Source organism: Porcisia hertigi, chromosome 27 (genome assembly GCF_017918235.1).
Source record: "Porcisia hertigi strain C119 chromosome 27, whole genome shotgun sequence".
In the NCBI taxonomy this organism is placed as follows: domain Eukaryota; phylum Euglenozoa; class Kinetoplastea; order Trypanosomatida; family Trypanosomatidae; genus Porcisia; species Porcisia hertigi.
Genome location: NC_090586.1, coordinates 608,467 through 629,711, shown reverse-complemented (window position 1 = coordinate 629,711; position 21,245 = coordinate 608,467). Strand labels below are relative to the sequence as shown.

Below are 21,245 nucleotides of genomic sequence, written 5' to 3'. Positions count from 1 at the left end.
GTATAGCGATGAAGCAAATAACCGGTTGATGCCCTGCCCGGCTGCCAAAGCGAAGGAGGGGCTCTCTGCTTGACTACGCGCACACTGCCACTCGCCCTCCCTCTCCACTTCCAGCGATCTGCGCTTTCTCCGAACTTCGCACGCCGTCCCCATTACGTCCCCACAACGTGTGAGCCCACTTGTCACTCTGCCCGAACCTAGGGCCAGCCACAGACCCCCTCCCTTCTTCTTGTGGGGGCACGAAGCAGCGGGAGCTATGCTTCACACAGCAATGCAGACGCCCCACTGCCCCAGCACCACCATCGCCACGCAGGGGGGGTCCCCCGCTTTGACGCGCTGCCCCCCCCCTCCAGGGCCTCACCACCGATACCAGCGAGGGCGATAATTCAAGCTCAATTGGTAACGCCAAAGGCAACTGGACCCTGCGTCACCAAAAGCGGTTCGGCGTTGGCAGGAGAACATGGACTGCCTGCCTTAGAGAGTGTGTGCACTACACCCCACTGATACTCCTCCTCCCCCCCCTTTAGTGTGTGTGTGTGTGTGTGTGGAAAGCTTCACAGTGGAGAGAGGGAAGGAGGGGGGACGAGTCTGTGAAGATCGAAAACGGAAAAAAAAACGGCGCGCGCGCGAGACAGAGAGCGCACATGCGCGACAATGGAAAAGGAAGGGGGGACGGAAACAGCGACAACGACACGCACGGCTATCAAACACAAGAGAGAATGTGAGAGAAGACATATCACAGGCAAGGCACTCAGTCCTTCAGTTGCGTGCCCAGGCTCTAGAGTGTGTCTCGACTACGTCTTCTTGTCCGTCAACATTAGACTTGCTCTCTGCTATTAGTCGAAGCAGGTGCTGCAACGGTTGCGCGGCGGCCTCGCCTTCACATTTGACGCACTGCATCACAATGGCTTTTGCTTCGCAAGGACGATTGTACTGCATGCAGTAAAGGAGAGCTCGTATCTGCGGCGTATGAGGCAGCTCCGTCTTGTTCACACGTCGCGCATAACCAAGTGCGTGCAGGGCACCCTGTGGACTGTCTCCCAAGACGCAGATATTGATGAGGAGGCTTAGCATCTTGTGTGTGAGTGGCCGTTCCAGTGCAACAACCTCTAGTGGATGGCGCGACGCAGCACCCTTCGAAGGCCCAGTGCCTGTCTTGCAAATCCGATCCTCTTTGGAGACCGCCTGGTGGCTAATCACCCAGCTCAGCGCAGATAGCCAGTGAACGCCCAGGAGCCTCGGAGGCGCATTGGCGGTGGGACTACTTCCCCGAGAGTTCCAGCTTTTCCCGTCAAGGTCTCGCATTCGAATGGCACGGTTGCGTGCCAGAATGCACTCCAACATGTCCTCCCACGACGCAGGTGTCAACAGGCCTCCAGATGGGATGATGTGCTCCTGAAGTACGCGTACTGCCAATCCCACCTCCCTCGCCTTTCGCAGCTGTCGAACAAGTGAACTCAAAAGGTCTGGCGGGGTCGACGCCTGCGCAGCGCTGTGCTCCAGCAGCGCTGGTGCAGCAATGGCCCAACCGCTTTCGTGTCGAGCGCAGTTCCGCAAAAGTGCGTGGATGACAACGGGGTGGCGTGTGGCCGCCACCGAGCCAGGGGAGATGTTGCCGCCCTCTGCTGTGGTACCGATGTTATCTGATGCCGAAGTAGCAGCCGGCGCGGACAGCGCCAGACGCGCGGCACAACTCTGAAGAAACGCAGCGGCCATCTCCGGTGTAGGAAGCTTCTCCACCATCACGGCCATCATAGCTGCTGCGGTCAAGGGAGACGCGTGCAAAAGCTGCATGCGTGATAGAAAGACGGCTGTAGTAGGCGCCAGATCGTCCTTGAGAGGGTACTCAGCTGCAGTGGTTGTCACCGATGCTGGCGATGGGGATTGAGATGTGGTGCGGCAGGCTGCGGAGGATCGCTCAGGTTTCCCAATGACCTCCCCATCCGTGGCAGTCTCCACGGTGCCGGTTGTCGTGACCGAAGAGGGGGATTTCTTCTTTCCCTTCAGCCTTTTTCTCGCTGGTGACAACCGCCGTTCGGCGCCTATGACGCCTCCACCGTCTCTCATACCAGCAGCCGAATTGTAGGGGAGCAGAACCCTCTTGTGCACGCGCGCCCACTCCGTGTCCGTCAGCAACGCCGGCTCGCTTAGGTCCGTCAGCAGTGCCAGCGCGACTGTCCACGGCAGCTGCGCCATGGCCGCTGTTGCCCGCTGGACCTTAAGCTCCGGTGTCAGCGTGGTGCTCGCCAGCAAATGAGTGAGGTACGATGTGCACAAGGGGCTTCGCATCACCACCTCATGCGGAACACTCCCAACAACGCTGTTTATGACATCCAGCACGTGCTGCTGCGCCGGTGTCGGTGCCCCAGCGTCTCGCACGGACGGAAGCAGTGCGTGAGCGCTGTCAGCGGCCGTGAGGGCAGTCGTGCCAGGCGGGCGCATACTCTGTATTGCGTCGAACAGAAGCGGTGGATCCTGCTGATGGAGGTGCATAAGCAGTTTAAGAGCATGAGACCACGCTACCGGTGTGGCACACGCGTGTGCCGCATCCAAAAGCATCGGCTTTGTGAGCTGGCCATTCGTCTGGTTCAGCTGCAGCACGTCGATGGCCGTGCGCCACTGCCGGTGTGGGGCAAGCAGGCGAAGTGTAGACACGGAAACGCGGGTCGGCAGCGAGGTTCCGTGGGCCAGCACTGCCTCGTTCATGACCTTCATCGCGGCCTGCCAACTCACAAGTTGGCCCGCACCCGCCCTCAACACGTGTCGGTTGTGTCGTAGCATACGGGCCAGCAATGCCCTGTACGTCTCGGCAGCCACCGGCTGGGCGTAGTACGCTGCTTGTAGAAGAGCAAGCCCCCTTTCCCACGAGACTGACAGAACCGCCCTCGAGAGCATGTCGGGTCGATGGACGAAAAGGAGACGATGCTCGTGATAGAGAGGGGACATATAAGACACGGGACTTCGCTCCAGCCGTTGGAGGAAATCCGCAAAGGTATAGCCGGACCCAATGGACGGCATTATGGAGATGCAACAATGAGAATGAGAGTGCGAACAACGCTGTGCCACTTGAAAGCGGCCACACGACCGGTGCTCCCCTCTTTCTGCGCGTCCAAGTGAAGAAGTGTGTATTTGTGTCGTGGGCGGACGAGGTGGTGGTGAGTGGGTTGATCAGTGGTGTGTCCCGTTGCCCGATTCGGTCCACATCGCACAAGAAGCACGAAAGACGGCTGTGTATGTGTATGTGTATGTGTGTGTATGTGTGTGTGTGTGTATACGTGCCTGTGCCTCGAGGCCTGGAACAAGTGCAGTAGGGGAAGAAAGGGAGCCGACACCGGCCAAGAAGTTGGGAAAGTCGGAGGTGCATCCATTACACCACTGTGCATCATTGACTGCAGATAATCACGACTACGCCGTCAGCGACGTGTCCACACACTAGTCACCGTGGCGACCAAGACCGCTTACATGGGGCAGGGAGGGAAGCTCTCCCTTGCCCTCCCTCCTCTCTCTGCAAGGGCTTCGCAACGCTAGCAGCAGCTATACAAGAGGCGGCTGGTGACCGCATCGTATGTTCCCCATTATCAAATCACCACACGAATGGAAGTACATTCCACCTTGGCAGCACCTCCTCTACAGCCCACTCTTGTAGGAGACGCTCACCTGCACAAACGACCTCTGCTGGGAGCCGATTTGGGGGCTCCCCTGCCCCCTTGCCTGTGTGCTGCTCACGCAATACTGCCTGCAATGCTCTGCTCACAAAACGACGAGTGGCATTGGTGGCTACCCAAAACCGCCGGTGTTCTGCGGAGGTAATGCTAAGGTTGGCGGCTGTGAAGACTGTGAGGCCAGCACTGGCTAGCACCGACAGCCATGGTTCGCTGGAAAACGCGGTGTCCCGCAACAGGGACTCGCCGCTCGTGAGGTGGTGGGTCCCCATACCACGCCGTGCTCCAGCGGCGACGTCGAGGGTGGGCTGAGTTGCACCCGAGAGAACACAAAGGAGGATGAGAATTGTGTTCACCGCGTACATGGCGACTTCACAGGTGTAATGTGGATCGAGGACTACCTGAAAGCAGACGTTGGAGTAGTACGGATAGCGGTACCGACGCCACGCACCGTGCAGCTCCGGTCTGGCAGACACTGCGCTCTGGTGCTCACATGACGTGGGACCAGCAGCTGCCAGATGCGCCTGCACGCGTCTCCACAAACCTTCCTCAAAGTCACGCACCTCGTCCTTCCCCGACCTCGGTTTCATCGACGAAGAACTCTGCTGCAACAACGCTAGTACTGTATGTACAGCGACCTGGATGGCCTGCAAAGAAAGGTGCACCATAGCACCGACGCCGAAGATACACCGCACCACAGCTAACCGGCCTGGAGGAAGAGGTACACTCGGGACGTGTGAGTGGATCGGCACGGCGCTGGAAACTGCTGCCATTACGTAGAACGTGCAACCCGCCACGGCGGCGAAGAGGGTCACTGTGTCGTGCTTTTGGAAGCGCTGCACAAAGCATGTCTCGAAGAGGCGCACAGCACAGTGAAAGGCGAAGAGCAGCAGAGGCACACATGTAAGGGAGGGTGGGTCAGGGACAGCACCGTTGAAGTTGTGGACCCAGTGAATCCCAAAGAAGAACAGACTTGTGATGAGACCAGTGACATAGAATGCGGTGAACGACTGCTTTCGAGTCACACGACACCTGCCCAAGACCGAGGACGCCAACCAGTGAACAAGTGGCGCGCACCAATGAGACCAGCAAGTCATCAGCGCAGTCAAGGAATCTTCACCATCTCGACTGCAGTTGACCTCATTTGGATGTGGTCGGGTGCTAGAAACGGCGCTACGCACGCCGTACGACGAAAGCCCAGTGAACTCGGGACAGAAGAGGCGCATCAGCAGAGCAGCAAACGCGGTGCACCAGTACGCCAGTGCGAGGCGCGCGGAGAGACTCTCGACAACTTCTGCTAGCATTCGCAGAACGCCATCCAAATAAAACAAAAGAAAGAAAGAGGTCACTTGGCGGAGGAAGGCAATTGAAGGAAGGGTATGCCGACGGAGGGGGGGGGGGGGGGAGGGGGAGAGAAACAAAAATCTCTGGCTACAGAACTGCGTAATCCCCAAGAGAGCACATCCAGCTTCCGCTCATAACGACTGACGCCGGTGCGGCAGCGTGTGTGTGTGTGTGTGTGTGCGTGTGTGTGTGCGAAGCGAAACCAATGACGCTACCAATGCCGGCTGGTGATTCAGAAGAAAGAGAAGAGGAGGCCCTGTCCAACAAACGCGCGCGGGGGAAGGGGAGAGAAACAAAAAGAGAAGCACCCAGAAGAGAATCGAAACATACATCGCGATAATGCAAAGAAGTGTGAGCAATGGAGCACCCATGGGTGTGGGGTGGGGCATATTGTGCGAGTAAGAGAGAAATGAGGTGACACACACACACACACACAAGGCTGGTAAAAGCGCTTCGGCGTTGTAGAACCAAAAACAAGTAGCGTTTTTTTTTTTATTTGTTCAAAGCCCAAACAAAATGTACATGCGTTGTGCATGGCCTCGCCCCATAAGCGCATAAGTCGGTGCGCATAAATGGAATAGGGCTGACAGCAGAACACTGAAGCGGCCGGCTGCTCACTCCTCCGTCTTTTCTCTTTGTTGTTGTTTTTCTTCTCGCTCTGTCTCTTTTTTTTTCTTTGGAATTTCCTCATACTTTTTTTCCTTTTTTTTGTGCGTGTGGTGGCAGCGGCGATGAGCTCGTGAGCGTTGGGAGGAGAAGGGGGAGGGGGAGGGGAGGGGAGGGGCTAGGTCGATGACTCTCGATACGAAAATAGCAGACAGCTGTTCCTTCAGTTAGCTACAAAACAGAAGTAATAAGACGGGACAGTGCACAGCTTCATCAGGAAGGAAGGGCACGTCAAGTGAAGGAAAACGGGGGGGGGGGGAGAGGGAGAAAGGGGAAGGGAAGGAGGGAGGGGGAGAAGGGGGGCGACGTCTGGGGGAAAGAGGAGTGAGTGCACGTGAATCCGTTTCACTTGCGGTGTCGTACTTCTAAAAGAGGTAGCAGACGGTGGCAACTCGCGCCTGGACCGTTTTCCCTTGCCTCTTTTCGTCTCCAACGGTGGCGATCGATAGCCGTCGTGGAGATCGCCCTGGCACCTCGAAGGGCGGGACCCAGGAACTACAGTCTCTTTCCCCAACCATTTCCCTGCAACACATTTGGTGGATTCCCCCGCCCCCTCCCTAGTGGTGGTGATGTGCCGGTGCCTCCTTACGGCGGATGTCTGGCTCGGGGTCACCCGGCTGCCACAGGTAGCTGGCGAGGAAGTTCGTGCCCCCCCAGCGGACGTTTAGTTTATTCCCGGCGACCTCCTGCTGCAGTTGCTCGTACTTGATGGCGTGGTCAGGATCATCGAGGTCCAGCTGCCTAAAAAGAAAGTTGGAGGCCATCGCCCGCTTGCCAACTTGAGCGATGCGCGTGCGCTGGCCAAACGTCACGTCGAACGTCCAGTAGAAGGCGAAAGGGAAGACGACGCCGAAAGCAAAAAGTAGCTGAGCCTTGCCGTCCTTTACCTTGGCGAAGGGCTGCCCCCACCAACCCGGGTTGATGGCGATGGGGAAAAAGGCCGGCGGACTCGCGTCACCGTGTTCACCAGGCACACGTGCGTACCGGCGCGCCACGCGGCGCACCATGCTATTCCTACGAGCCTGCATTATCGTGATACTGCTCAGCTGTTTAACGATGGCCCTGGAGAGGGGGAGGGGAAGGGAAGGGAAGGGGGAGAAAGGGATTTTTTTGTCTGTCTACCCCCCTTTTGTTTTATTTCCCCTCTCTTCCCGGGGAGACGGCCTCTGACTCTCTGAGGATGACGACGACGACAAAGTCGTGCTAGACGTACCCAAACGCGTAAAAGACTACTTCGCTACACAATGGTGGAGGGCGGTGCGGGGAAAACCCTTGACTTGATACGCCCCCCTTTTTTTCTTCTCCCTACGTATCCACTATAAATATATGTTTGTTTTTTTATTTTTCAAGTACGCCAGATGCAAGACGTGTATTCACATCGATTGTGTTTTACCCTCTCATACTGTGGTGTGCATGGGGGCTTCTCTTCAATTTCTGTGCACGCGGACGATGCCTCGGAAAGAGTTGTTGATACGCTTTTTTTTTGGAGGGGGGGGGGGATGGAGTGTGAACTGTAAGTTCGTGCAGAGAAGTGTGTGTACTAAGAAAAATTCACATAGCCTTGTTGTTGGGGATACCCAGCGTCAAGCCTAGAAAGAAAGACAAGAGATAGATATGGGGAAGGGGGGGAGGGGGAGAGATCGACACTGGTAAGAATAAGTTCTGAGGTGCGCGTCGCATGGTGAGATGAGCGTGAGTGACACACGTCGAGCGAGTCCCTTTTTATGTGGTTGTACGTCCTGTGTGGATGAGGGAGAGGGGGGGCACTTGAGGACTGCAGCGGAGCTCCTCTTGCCCATTGGAATAGACCCCACCACCACCACCACTCCCCCCAAAAAAGCACTCACTGCAGATGCTGCTCATGCACACACACACACACACACACACCACACACACACACCACCCATTCTCTGAATACATCTCATAGGACATGAACATAGCACCAAAACTCTCACACATATCATAGACAAACAACGGGTAATATATCATGGGACTGGCCCTTGTATCTTTTTTTTTATGAGGAGTCGGTGATGAGATAGAACACGTGTGTGTATGGTTGTGTGTGTGTGTGTGTTTGCGTGTGCGTGTACGTGAGGTATACGTGTACAACGCAAACTGTGTGTCTAATAAAACAGCTTCATCCTCCACCTTTCCCCTCCAACACGGGCACAGAGACAAAAGAAGGAAGGGGGAAGGGGGAGGAAAAACAAAATCGGAAGAGATTGGCAGAAACAACAAGTTCGATGAATGACAAGAATGATGGGCAAAATGTACAAGGTCAAAGAGAGCGGAGACACAGACATACACGTACACGCAGAGAAACGACGGGAATAACAAGATCGGTGACCATTAGCATACAGCGACACAAGACAAGTACAAGCACGCACATCAAGAATACTAGACCAAGGCTCATCTCCACTTCGATGTAGTGCCGCAAAGAAAAAAAAAGACGGACTCGTAGCAGTATGAGTGCAATGTCTATAATGGGAACTAATGTAGGCGACCACCAACGCACCTGCCATTCAGCGCCAGGAAAGGGACGACGACACAGGCGAGCTCTTATCTTTTACCTCGAAAAAAAAAATTGGATTTCACAGTGAGAGGAATCCATGCTTGCAGGGCGCTAGGGGGGTATGGCGAGTTACGCACGTGGTCACCAAAAAAAAAAAAAAAACGGAGACGCCGTGTGAAAAAGCGACGGCTGCAGCGGTCGCCCCATGCCCTATCCCGTTTGTGTCGGTGTGGGGTCGCGGCATGTAGTATCACAGTGCCCTTTCGGTGAAATCAGAGACGCACAGAGATCGCTGCAGCCGACGGCTGGGGTCGCCCATGGTGCTGCTAGTGATGACGCCGCGAGGCTTGTCGCGCACAGCACTGTCAAAACCTGTGTGGGGCGGACGGCTAGTTTGAGGCGGTGTCACGCACCCCGTGTGTTGAATGACCGGTGTGTGCAGACGCCGCGCGCCGCTGCGCCTCTGCGTGTGGTGGGACCACTCCAGCCAACCGTCCCTCAATAGTAGCGGAGAGAACTTGGATAACATCATGCAGCTGATTGTCCATCCGCCGCATCCCCCTCGCCTCCATTTTTTTCATATACTTGTGCAACTTTCGGTCTAGCAAGGATTCCACGTAGGTGCGTAAAGCGTCTTCAGGAAAGCCAACTGTGATGCTGCGGTGCGTCAGCCGCTGATCTGGTGCAACGAACTGGGAAACGGGGGCCGGGGCAGCAGCAGCGGCGCCGACCGGTGGAGTTGCAGTCACTGCCCTCTGCAACGAGAGAGCCACGGCGGACAATCTTTGTCTCTCCTCGTAGCGTTGTTCTGCCTCTTTGCGGCGCTCCGTCGCCTGCTGAAGCAGCACACGTTTGATCATCATGAGATCGTCACGCTGGTGCTGCACCGCCTCGTTCAACGAGGCAACTGCCTGCTCCAACGCGCACAGTCTCGCCTCGTTCAAGGAGCCGAGCTCTGCCACTGAGGAAATCACCGGAGGCTGCGGCGCAACTGCCCAACCCAGGTGCGGGGCGCTTGTCGGTGCGGGGGCGGGCCTTCGGCTGCCCTCCAGATGTGTAGGCAAGCCGTTGCATCCATGCCTCTCTTGGCCACCACGGTTTCGGCGCTGGCTGCTGCTGCGACAGTGGTGTCGACGGTGGTGGTGTGCAATTGGCTCACTCTTGCCATTGCAGACGCCCTCATCGTTTGCATCCCCGTCGTTGTCGCTGTCGCAGCCATGCTGGAGCGAAAACGCCTCATCCTCACTTACATTGTCCGCCAACACAAAAGGCCGGCCCTGGGGCAATCGAAAGATTGCCCTCTTCGCTGGGCTGGGTGTCTTGATTGGTTTTAGCATTTTTATATCGTCATCAAGACCACGGAGTAGTTGGCTCATGCGGCTGCTGCTGCGAGCCTCTCCCGCCCTTTGGCCCCCGCACGGCGTCATGGCGAGAGAAATGGGGGTGCTAGACAGAGTCGACATCGGTTGGGTGTGCCGCGGTAGTGGGCTGGTGTTCACGTTGTCAGTGACACCGGTTGGCCGTAGGGCCGATGACGGAGAAGACAAGTAGGGCGACGCTGCAGCACAACGTTGGTGCTTGGCAACCGCTTCCCTATCAAGAGCATCATCTACGGGTTGACAGTCTACTTTGCTGTCTGCACCAGGGTCATTCTCTAGTAGCACAATGTTGTTCATGTAAGTCGGACCTGGTTGGAAGGTGCCCATGATCTTGAAGCGCACGTATCTGTGGTGACGGGGTATGGCGCGGGGGAGCTTCCATATTTGAGTACCAGCCCCGACTCGTGCTTCGCATAGGAGCAGGGTCTCCATGGTGGCTAGAGACGCACCAGACGCGATCTCCACCCTGTGTGGATTAGTGGAGTAGTTGTGCCACACATGCCATCCGGCGTACTCCAGAGGCGGGTGAGATGGGGAAAGAGAGAGCGTCACGTGCTGTGGGGCATCGCCGGTGATCCAAAGTCGGTCCTCGTGAAGATCTAGCAGGTTGGAGGCGGTGCTGTCGGCGTGCCCCGCCTCGTAAGAGACCTCCGCGATATCCGCTCCATTCTCGGCGAGCGCCCAATTGGCGTCTGACATGAGTAAAGACCACTACACGCCCTGCACTTGTGCAGAACCAGTGCAAAACAAAAAGCTGCTTCACCCCAATACAGTGAGATCACAGCGCGAAAGGCCTCAACGAGAAGGCGCACAAGATAAATGTATATACACACACACACACAACACACCACAGAAACACCGCACCAAAGGCGAGACTTGGTCAGGGCGTGGCGGGGAAGGAGAATAGGAGGAAAGGGAGGCAGGGATGGTGGGAGAGAGGGGGGGGGGGAGGGGAGGGGGAAGGGTAGTCGTGGTGAGCCACAGACACTCGCCAGTGTGCCTCTTGTCTTTCCCGTCCACAGCTGTCGCTCCGTCTCTGTAATGCGCGCTATTTCCCCTGGACTTCAAAAAAAATGAACGCTTGATGTCTGTGGAAGAGGCAAACGAAACAGAGCCCATCCCCCTCCCCCTCCACACACACACACACAATAAAAGACAACAACAACAGCGCGCCTGTTGAGTGATAAGAATAATAATAAGCGTTGAATACCAAAGACAGTTGTATCATTTTTGAACGGCACCAGCAACAGTGAGGGCACAACGCATGTGCATGGGTGACAAGGGTTTAAAGAAGGAGGAGGAGGGAATCAGGGACGATTGGCGAAGTGAATGAGCAAAGAAAAAATATATATTCACGTCAAACTTTGTCTTCAAGTGACTGCCTCAGCGACCCCCATGAATCAGAGATGCCACCCTTACACATAGCACACGACTTGGTGCGTGAAGATGGGAGGCAGCGAGGGAGGGGGGAGGGGGGAGGGGGGAGGGAGAGAGGGAAGAAGTACCAAGAAACGGGCCTTGCCTCCTGAACTCGACTCTCCGTAGACTGCGTGGAGTCAAAATTTCTTCCTCGTTGTCTTTGTTCAGCAATGTGCTGGTCGGCTACCCCCCCCCCTCCTGCTGTCACATCCTCATCTCGGTGTACAATAAGAGCCACAGAGCTCCCTGAAGGAGGAGGAGAGGCACACGTATCACAGAGTGAGGAAGAGGGAAAGGGAGGAGGAGGGAGGGGGAGGGAGGGAGGGGGGGTGACAATTACAGTGAGAATGAAGAGGAACATTCAAGAACAGGAGAAAAGGTTAGCTACATGTGATGCGTGTTTTTTCTTTGTTTTTTTCCAAGACGGAGAGTAGTGGTCGTGGTTCCCTGGGACAACGAATACAAGGGGGGGAGGAGAGAGAGAAACACCGCCAGAAAAGGAAAAGAAGGAAGAAAAACAAATGTGGAGAAAACACACCAGTGGTGACACGAAAAAAAAAAGATATGCAAAGTTTATTGCAAGTCACAGCAGCATCTCAACTATGTACATGTAAGAGAGCGGGGGAGGGGGAGAGAGGAGGGGTGGGGCGGGGCGGGGCGGGGCATCATTGATCACAACAGTGAAAGCACCTCGAGAAACGGGAAAGGGAGGGGCTGAGCCGGAACACCACGTGGGAGAGTATTGCTTACTGGGCACACGATGTCTTGGGGAGGGAGGGAGGGGCAGGAGGGAGGGGCAGGAGGGAGGAGTTTTTCGGCTCTCCTACATACATGAGAAAGTTGGAGAGCGTAATAAATTCACGCAGACGCATAGAGACGAGGAGGAAGAACAGGAGAGAACTCACAGAAAAGGCAGTCAACCCGACCTCCCTCAGCTGATAGACAAACCACATATTAGATATTTTCCACGCTCACACACACACGCACGCACACCCCCGCCTACCCCCGCACAGCTCTTGCCCACCAGCCGCATCAGGATCTCACGAGGCGTAGGCCCAGCGCTTCGGTAATTGACAGCGACTGATGCCCGGCCTCATCGGCGATGGGGAGTGCGTAGGAGTTAAACCTGGTATCGTCGCCGCCACCGTCGCGCCAGAGACGGCCGCCTCACTCAAAGCCACCCTGCTGGGAGCATGACTGGGAGAGACGGTCGCGGCGTAGTAGGCCATGTGGCCTTCCAGCGTCTTGGTATGCTCATGGGGGGAGGAAATACTAGCGGCTGCGAGGACAGTCGAGTTCAACGTAAACGCGGGCGGCGAAGCCACCGTCTGCGCCGCGTTCACTGTTCCCGGTAAGGGCTCATACGATGGCACGACCTGAAACCATCGGTCCTTTGCCGGAGTGAGCGTTGGCCAAGCCACCGCGGAGGACGCTTCAGAGGACGACGTGATCAGTGGAAGCCCCTGTGCTGCTGCAGAATCAGACACCGGCATTGCAAGACGTGTACGAGGCCGCTTCGGCACCACGGCCACCGGGTCGCGCACAATACGCAGCATCAACGGATCGGCGGCGCCAGGGACTCCGTTGTAGCACTCCAATAGCACGGCATTCACGGAAGGGTCTGTGGGCACAGGCCTCAGAGCTCGAGCGGCAGCTGCCTCGCGAAGTCGCCGCAAGCTGCGTGCACGATCATCTTGGGTCCGCGACTGCGACGCGTTCGCCTGCGTGTCATCCTCACACGACGACGCAACCTGCGCTGTCTCGGCACCGTTTCGGCTCGTCTGCGAGATTCCTTCCTTTAAAAGCGGCAGCACCACCTCATGCGCCGTCTGCGTGGCCGTGACAGGAACCAGTAAACGCACTTTCTTCCGAGAATCATCCTTGAAAGGCTTCACCGCGCCACTTCGTGTGGACGCCTTCGTCAGATCAGCACCGAGTGAACCAGACAAGTGCTTCGTACCTGCATCGCACATGGCATGCTCCTCGCCGCCTAACATCACAGACTCACCGGCACGCGGGGGCGAAACTATTTGCCTGGCAGCGCCGCGCTGGCTGGCGCCTTTTGTCCGCAGTGCGCTGTTGCCCCTCGCAGCTGAGATCGATACCGTCACCGCTGCTTCCCCGTGCTGCGCATATATGCTCATTGGTGGCATTTTTGTGAGTGGGACAGTCGGCAGATTCAAGTCCTCCTTCTGCGCGAGCCGCAATCCGTTCAAAATAGATAGTTGCACTGGTTTGGGACAGCTGTTGAAGGCAAGGCGGATGATTCGGGTTGGGATGACCCACATCTCCACCGTGGACACCGACTCCCACCCGTTAGGCCACTTCTCTAACAAGAGAGCTTCCCAGCTGCCTGCTAGTGATGAAACAAAGCGACGGGCCGGCTGCAGGGGCAGAGGTGGATTGATTTCTTCTGTCTCGTTTGGGTAGGCAAGCGGCGCCGAATCGAGCAGCTGCTGCCCCGACGCCGCACAGACAAAGCCGGCCCCAGATGCGCCGCCTCCCTTCAGGCTCGTAAAATTCTCTGCGGGGGCCATCGTGGCGACCTGTGGAGAAGGGGGCTCCATATTGTTGAAGGAAAAGTCCCACTCTATTCCATCCGACTCCACCGCTTCCGCCGCCCCGCCGACTGCAGATTCGAAGAGGCAAGACACAGTGCTCTGTCGTGCGACTACACTATCGCGGGCGCCGCCATCGGAGCGCTGCAGAGCAGCAGTGGCGGCAGCAGCATGGCCGCCGGCGTTAGAAGCGGGAAGCGTGTCCCGCGTCACTGCGTGTTTCGATGATGGGCTCAGACTAGCATGTTGACGCCGCCTGAGCCTGTTGCTTCTCCCGTATGCCTTGGCGCCACCGCCGGCGCCGAGCGCTCGCGCGATATCGTCCTCGCCCTGAGTACCATCTAGGTTCTCCACCTCACACGACGCCGGAACCTTGAGGGGTGCGGTAGGCTTGTGGCTGTAGTCCCGCGTATCACGGACGAAACCCTTCACAATGATAAAAAGATCAGAGAGGTGCTGCCCCGGGTCGCACACCGAGACGGAGCGGCTAATCACGCGCGGCTGGGCGTGCTTTACAAGCTCCTCTCGCTTCTCCGCTGGAAAGCGCTGCAGCAAAGGCACGTAGGCGAGGCACTCGGGGTGAAGACGCATGTTGCTCTGCCGCTGATGCATCACTTGCTCGCGCAGCTGAGCGTAGAGCTGCGGGTCGTCGAGCAGCGCGTTCACAAACTGCTCGCCCCGTATCTGGAAAAAAAGTGCCACACGACTACTGACGGTGCACGTGTACGGCTGCACTCCCGGGACCAAGTGTGGTTCTTCACCGAACATGAGATAGCGGCCTGGAACATTGAGGGCGGTGAGGGAATTGGTGCCCAGGCGTTGCATGACGCCGTCGTCCCCGTAGGTTCCATCTGCACCCATGGTCCGCCGCAGCACCGTCCCCTCGAGCAGGCAGTACACGTCGCCGGCGGCGTCACCTTGAGAAAGCAATTTTTCTCCACGCGTTTTCACAACGGGGATGAAGTCGCACAGGTAAGTGGACATGCGCCTTGTGAGCTTGCGGTAGATGGGAATGGAGCTGTAGCACTTGGCAGGGTTGTATCGCTGCTGCAGCCACCAAAGACTGTGCTGCCGTATTGCCTCTTTGTATGTGTCCAGCATGGCACGGTCGGCAAACTTTCTAAAGATTTGCTCAAAGTCTTCGGTTTGCAGCACCCACACAATGCACTGTGACAGTGCACGGTAGGTGCCGAGGAAGAAAGCATTACCTCCAAATACACCGCCAATAGAGGTACCCGCCATGACCACTTCCTTGATCAGCTCCGGAGCAGCAGGGCCGCTATTTTTCCGTTGCTGCTGTCGAGCACTACCGCATGCGGCGTTCATCTCGTCGGCTGGCTCGGCGCTGTCGTCGTCGGGTCGCGGACGCTCTGTGCACACCTCACACTTGCCGGAGATGAGAAAGTACAAGGACTTCTGACTGGCGTCGCCAGCTCTCGCTATGATGTCTCCTGGCAAGAAGCGTTGCCGCGTCATCTTCTCAGCGAAAGATTGCAGAAGAGAGGCGCTGTGCAGGGAGTCAAAGAAGACGTTGTGATCGCGCAGATAAGTGCCTTCAGGGAGAGCGCTAGGACCGTCGGCCGGGGCGCCATCGCCATAGTTCCCGCTAGCTCTCGATCGAGTCCCCTTGACAACTACTGACCCTGTCCTCTTCTTGCGCCGCAACAGTGTGGGCAATAGGTGACGCTCTAGCACTCGGCGCAGCCGCTGGCGGCGGAAGCGGAGTTCCATGATGCGGTGTCCAAGGACCGTGGTTATTACAATCCCCCACATAGCAGCCCGCTTCAAGGCACAAGCCACCTGCACCATGTTGCCACCGCCTGAGAATGAGAGTGTGCGAGCGGCAGCATCGGCGGCGGCGACGGCGGCGGAGGAACGAATACTGCCATGGACCCCACTGCTGCCGCTACACGCAGCAAGAAGATCACTTTGACTTATCTCTGGCGCGGAACGCGATTCCTCCAGTGTCTCCCGTAGTCCTGCCGAAGAGTCTGGCACCACTGCCGTGCACTTCATTGGAGAGCCGATCGGATCATCCGGTAGGAAAACGATGCTGCCGCCGTCGCCAGTCGCGGTCCGGCCGTGGAACAGCGAACTGAACGAGCCGTTAGAGAAATGGAAGCTTTGCCGGTGAGCCAAGTTGAGAGAGTTCTCGAATGCGGTACCACCGATGCGCATGCTGGGGTAAAAGGAGCACATTTGAACAGCCCGCCCAACCTCCGTGCTCGCTTCCACAAAGCTTAGCAGTGCCCCCCAGCCGTTTGCGGTCTGTACTGCCACTGGCGCACCGCTGAATGAGCCTTTTTGCGAAACACTGGAACGGCGATGACGCCGCTTGCCAGCAGCTGTAGCGGATGCGGACTGCCGGCGCGCCTCTTGCTGAGCGCGAGACATGCATAACGGCAGCGCCGAGTCACGTTGTGACAACTTGCGCACCAGATCGATGGCGTGCAGCGAGGGTCTGTGCTGCAGGCCATCTGTTGCTGTCATGTCACTCTTGTCTGGTGAAATAATCGTGCTCATTTTGAGCCTGAAGGAGCTTCGTTTGAGTGTTTGGAAGCTTTCTACTTGGTTGGTGCGAGACACCAGGGGGAGAGAGAGGGGGAGGGGGGGGGGGAGAGGGAGTATACAAATGAGTACCACCTCCTCGAATGTGTACCGGTTTGTTCCCTGGAGGAGGGAGGAGCAAGAGAACAGCGCCGTATCGAAGCAGCCTGAAGTATGGGGGGGCTGCCCGGGACGAATTACGGCAAAGGTGACAGAACCCCTCTTGCCTTTTCGAGCTTATGTGAGAATCGGGGGAAGGGTTGGGGGAGGGAGAGATATACTTTGACAATGCCCGTCCCCGTTTCCCAGTCACACGCACGTGTTGATGCACAACCAACTATCGAGACCAGTATTCAGTGACACCGTATATCCCAATCGAGAGCAGTGCCGCAACAGAAAGCGTCAAAAAAAAAAAGAGGGAGAGGCGAGGAAAAGAAGACAAGTTTTGTCGTGGCAACAAAGAATGGTGGAGGGACAAAACATTTCGCAATCCCCGACATGACGTTTCCCCTTTGCTGTTTTTTTTCTTGAGGGGGAGGGGTGTCGCGGAGACACAAGACGTGTAACATCGGCGAATAGTACCAAACACACACACACACACAGAGAGACCTGGGGTGAGAGGAAGAGAAAGGAGAGGAGCCAACAACGCTTCCATGAACGCACGCGGTCGGAGAACGACTTTGGCATCGGCACTGCTTGTGGACACCTTCACCCACCTCCACCATCACCAAACTGAGACCCCCCTCACTTTCAGATACGGGGGGAGAGAGTAGCGGCCCAATCTTCACAGGCTCCTCCTCCTCATATATATATATATATTGTTTGATGGACGAGAGGGGGGGGATGAGAGGTAAGAGGATAGAGAAAAGGTACACGGCAGTGCCACACATAGACAAACCAGCACACTCTACGTCAGAGAGCGCGACACGGTGGTGGAGGAAGAGAGAAGTGACGAGAGAAGGATGAGAGTGCAGGTCGATCTGTTCCCTCAGCCATACGCCCTTTTCCATCGCTTCGGAGTCGCTCTACTATATATATATATATTGCTCTGCGGTAGAAAGGATCTTCTAATGCACCAAACATGACATCCGACAGATACGCCGACGTGCGATTGGGGGCACCCCCTCATCCTCTACAGGCCATCCTCAAAGTTCACGTTCTCCATCCCGGTGGACTCATCCTGGATAGCACGCTCCAGCTCGTCGCGCTCCGCCTTGGCCTCCTTTCGACGCTCCTCAACAATCTCTGGGTCCGTCACGTCGTAGCGCATGGCGCGCTTGGCGTCATTGTGCGTCAAATTCAAGAACTGGATGCGGCGCTGCAGTGCGTAAAGTGGTTCAGAAGTGGAGTAGACATCGATGCTGTCACTCGAGATGAGCTCGCCTTTTTCGCTATCGAGAACGGCGTCAATAACGCCATCGTGGATAGCCTTGGAAAGAATGTACTCCGCATCGGACACGTTGCTCATAGCCAGCTTTGAGCAGACGTCGGATATGCTGATGCGACTGTACGCTTGGCAGATGCGGCGCAGTCCCGTCTTGATGACGTGCTGGTGAACCCGCAGGATAAGAGAGTGGGTCCGGTCGTGTTCGAAGGTCAATCGGTGCTCGCGCAGCACCGTCATGAAGCGATCCACCTTGCCAAAGCGCACGCACGAGGCAAGCTGCAAATACGGCGCGAGGCTGTCACGCATGTCCTTGGCGAGAAAATCAGATCGCGGTGGAATCTCGCCGAGAAGCAGCTGCACGACCAAGGACAGCTTCGTCGCAGCAATCCGGAAGCCGAAGGCGCGCTCCGGTGCCTTGCGGAGAGCTTGCTGCAGGCATTGATGCGCGTCCACGTACTCCAGTCGCAGTGCCCGTGTGAGACCAACGTAATAAAAATAACGAGCCGCCTGGTTGTTTGCGCGGTGCGGCAGCGTAATATTACATGTCGCAATAAACGCCTCCGCCTGCTCGTGCTGGTGAGTGCTGGTGAGGAAGGCAAGAATGTCATTGAGCACAATCTCCATCCCCAGTTCGTCGTGGTGCACACACAGGGCACGGTAGAGAGTCATGAGGCGGGTGAGCTGCTCCGCCTCGGCACGCTTTGTAGCAGCCGTGGCATTTGAGAATGTCTTGGTGGGAAGAGAAGGCATTATCTTTTTTTTTTGGCGGCGGCGGCAGGAGGGGGGAGCGAGGGAGGGAAGGAGGGAAGGAGCGAGCAGCACACCGGGAAAATGTTAAATGATGCCTTTTATGCTAACCGAAGCCAAAAGCGTTGAATCCCCCCGTTGGTGAATCCACCGCAATTCGTGTGTCGTGAGAAGGCCGTCCTCGAGAAATCACTCAAAGTGTGTTGTGTCCAAGACGGTATGAAAAAAAAAAATGGGGAATGGGGGAGAGAGGCAGAGGGGGGGGGGGGGGGGATACCTTGTGTACTGAGTGGTTTTTTTAAGGGGGAGGAAAAAAAATAGGCGGTGATACTATAACCCCATCATGTATGGTGGGAAGGTCGTGCAATGCGGCCGGGGGCGGCACACACACACACACGCACACATGCAGAAGCTCGCATTGAGCAGGAGCCCAAGAGAAGGGAAGTAATGGGATGGGGGGAGGGGGGGGGGGGCTGCCCGGGACGAATTACGGCAAAGGTGACAGAACCCCTCTTGCCTTTTCGAGCTTATGTGAGAATCGGGGGAAGGGTTGGGGGAGGGAGAGATATACTTTGACAATGCCCGTCCCCGTTTCCCAGTCACACGCACGTGTTGATGCACAACCAACTATCGAGACCAGTATTCAGTGACACCGTATATCCCAATCGAGAGCAGTGCCGCAACAGAAAGCGTCAAAAAAAAAAAGAGGGAGAGGCGAGGAAAAGAAGACAAGTTTTGTCGTGGCAACAAAGAATGGTGGAGGGACAAAACATTTCGCAATCCCCGACATGACGTTTCCCCCTTTGCTGTTTTTTTTTCTTGAGGGGGGGGAGGGGTGTCGCGGAGACACAAGACGTGTAACATCGGCGAATAGTACCAAACACACACACACACACAGAGAGACCTGGGGTGAGAGGAAGAGAAAGGAGAGGAGCCAACAACGCTTCCATGAACGCACGCGGTCGGAGAACGACTTTGGCATCGGCACTGCTTGTGGACACCTTCACCCACCTCCACCATCACCAAACTGAGACCCCCCTCACTTTCAGATACGGGGGGAGAGAGTAGCGGCCCAATCTTCACAGGCTCCTCCTCCTCATATATATATATATATTGTTTGATGGACGAGAGGGGGGGGATGAGAGGTAAGAGGATAGAGAAAAGGTACACGGCAGTGCCACACATAGACAAACCAGCACACTCTACGTCAGAGAGCGCGACACGGTGGTGGAGGAAGAGAGAAGTGACGAGAGAAGGATGAGAGTGCAGGTCGATCTGTTCCCTCAGCCATACGCCCTTTTCCATCGCTTCGGAGTCGCTCTACTATATATATATATATTGCTCTGCGGTAGAAAGGATCTTCTAATGCACCAAACATGACATCCGACAGATACGCCGACGTGCGATTGGGGGCACCCCCTCATCCTCTACAGGCCATCCTCAAAGTTCACGTTCTCCATCCCGGTGGACTCATCCTGGATAGCACGCTCCAGCTCGTCGCGCTCCGCCTTGGCCTCCTTTCGACGCTCCTCAACAATCTCTGGGTCCGTCACGTCGTAGCGCATGGCGCGCTTGGCGTCATTGTGCGTCAAATTCAAGAACTGGATGCGGCGCTGCAGTGCGTAAAGTGGTTCAGAAGTGGAGTAGACATCGATGCTGTCACTCGAGATGAGCTCGCCTTTTTCGCTATCGAGAACGGCGTCAATAACGCCATCGTGGATAGCCTTGGAAAGAATGTACTCCGCATCGGACACGTTGCTCATAGCCAGCTTTGAGCAGACGTCGGATATGCTGATGCGACTGTACGCTTGGCAGATGCGGCGCAGTCCCGTCTTGATGACGTGCTGGTGAACCCGCAGGATAAGAGAGTGGGTCCGGTCGTGTTCGAAGGTCAATCGGTGCTCGCGCAGCACCGTCATGAAGCGATCCACCTTGCCAAAGCGCACGCACGAGGCAAGCTGCAAATACGGCGCGAGGCTGTCACGCATGTCCTTGGCGAGAAAATCAGATCGCGGTGGAATCTCGCCGAGAAGCAGCTGCACGACCAAGGACAGCTTCGTCGCAGCAATCCGGAAGCCGAAGGCGCGCTCCGGTGCCTTGCGGAGAGCTTGCTGCAGGCATTGATGCGCGTCCACGTACTCCAGTCGCAGTGCCCGTGTGAGACCAACGTAATAAAAATAACGAGCCGCCTGGTTGTTTGCGCGGTGCGGCAGCGTAATATTACATGTCGCAATAAACGCCTCCGCCTGCTCGTGCTGGTGAGTGCTGGTGAGGAAGGCAAGAATGTCATTGAGCACAATCTCCATCCCCAGTTCGTCGTGGTGCACACACAGGGCACGGTAGAGAGTCATGAGGCGGGTGAGCTGCTCCGCCTCGGCACGCTTTGTAGCAGCCGTGGCATTTGAGAATGTCTTGGTGGGAAGAGAAGGCATTATCTTTTTTTTTTGGCGGCGGCGGCAGGAGGGGGGAGCGAGGGAGGGAAGGAGGGAAGGAGCGAGCAGCACACCGGGAAAATGTTAAATGATGCCTTTTATGCTAACCGAAGCCAAAAGCGTTGAATCCCCCCGTTGGTGAATCCACCGCAATTCGTGTGTCGTGAGAAGGCCGTCCTCGAGAAATCACTCAAAGTGTGTTGTGTCCAAGACGGTATGAAAAAAAAAAATGGGGAATGGGGGAGAGAGGCAGAGGGGGAGGGGGGATACCTTGTGTACTGAGTGGTTTTTTTAAGGGGGAGGAAAAAAAATAGGCGGTGATACTATAACCCCATCATGTATGGTGGGAAGGTCGTGCAATGCGGCCGGGGGCGGCACACACACACACACGCACACATGCAGAAGCTCGCATTGAGCAGGAGCCCAAGAGAAGGGAAGTAATGGGATGGGGGGAGGGGGGGGGGGCAAACAGGTGGAGAGCAGGAGGGGATTAGGATTCTAAAATGCATGCAAAATGAGGATGCCCCGCGCAACAGTGTGCAGGATGAACTCCACAGGGACGCCACACGCACAAATTCGTCAAGGCTACACA

General features: G+C 56.5%; 7 protein-coding genes across 7 annotated transcripts; all 7 read right to left on the bottom strand.

Annotated features, from left to right (window-relative positions):
- Window positions 1-759: 759 nt before the first annotated feature.
- On the bottom strand, window positions 760-3,018 carry JKF63_03334 (uncharacterized protein; the record flags this gene model as incomplete). Its single annotated transcript, XM_067899338.1, has 1 exon — window positions 760-3,018. The coding sequence occupies one exon, from the start codon at window positions 3,016-3,018 to the stop codon at window positions 760-762; it is 2,259 nt and encodes a 752-aa protein (XP_067756128.1).
- A 565-nt stretch (window positions 3,019-3,583) lies between these two features.
- On the bottom strand, window positions 3,584-4,966 carry JKF63_03333 (uncharacterized protein; the record flags this gene model as incomplete). The annotated part of the gene is made up of 1 exon (XM_067899337.1): window positions 3,584-4,966. The coding sequence occupies one exon, from the start codon at window positions 4,964-4,966 to the stop codon at window positions 3,584-3,586; it is 1,383 nt and encodes a 460-aa protein (XP_067756127.1).
- Window positions 4,967-6,229: 1,263 nt separating this feature from the next.
- Window positions 6,230-6,700, bottom strand: JKF63_03332 (uncharacterized protein; the record flags this gene model as incomplete). The annotated part of the gene is made up of 1 exon (XM_067899336.1): window positions 6,230-6,700. One exon carries the CDS (start codon window positions 6,698-6,700, stop codon window positions 6,230-6,232), a length of 471 nt encoding a protein of 156 aa, XP_067756126.1.
- A 1,873-nt stretch (window positions 6,701-8,573) lies between these two features.
- On the bottom strand, window positions 8,574-10,262 carry JKF63_03331 (uncharacterized protein; the record flags this gene model as incomplete). The annotated part of the gene is made up of 1 exon (XM_067899335.1): window positions 8,574-10,262. One exon carries the CDS (start codon window positions 10,260-10,262, stop codon window positions 8,574-8,576), a length of 1,689 nt encoding a protein of 562 aa, XP_067756125.1.
- A 1,760-nt stretch (window positions 10,263-12,022) lies between these two features.
- JKF63_03330 (uncharacterized protein) lies at window positions 12,023-16,063 on the bottom strand (the record flags this gene model as incomplete). The annotated part of the gene is made up of 1 exon (XM_067899334.1): window positions 12,023-16,063. The coding sequence occupies one exon, from the start codon at window positions 16,061-16,063 to the stop codon at window positions 12,023-12,025; it is 4,041 nt and encodes a 1,346-aa protein (XP_067756124.1).
- A 1,156-nt stretch (window positions 16,064-17,219) lies between these two features.
- On the bottom strand, window positions 17,220-18,224 carry JKF63_03329 (uncharacterized protein; the record flags this gene model as incomplete). Its single annotated transcript, XM_067899333.1, has 1 exon — window positions 17,220-18,224. One exon carries the CDS (start codon window positions 18,222-18,224, stop codon window positions 17,220-17,222), a length of 1,005 nt encoding a protein of 334 aa, XP_067756123.1.
- Window positions 18,225-19,648: 1,424 nt separating this feature from the next.
- JKF63_03328 (uncharacterized protein) lies at window positions 19,649-20,653 on the bottom strand (the record flags this gene model as incomplete). The annotated part of the gene is made up of 1 exon (XM_067899332.1): window positions 19,649-20,653. One exon carries the CDS (start codon window positions 20,651-20,653, stop codon window positions 19,649-19,651), a length of 1,005 nt encoding a protein of 334 aa, XP_067756122.1.
- Between the last annotated feature and the right edge of the window lie 592 nt (window positions 20,654-21,245).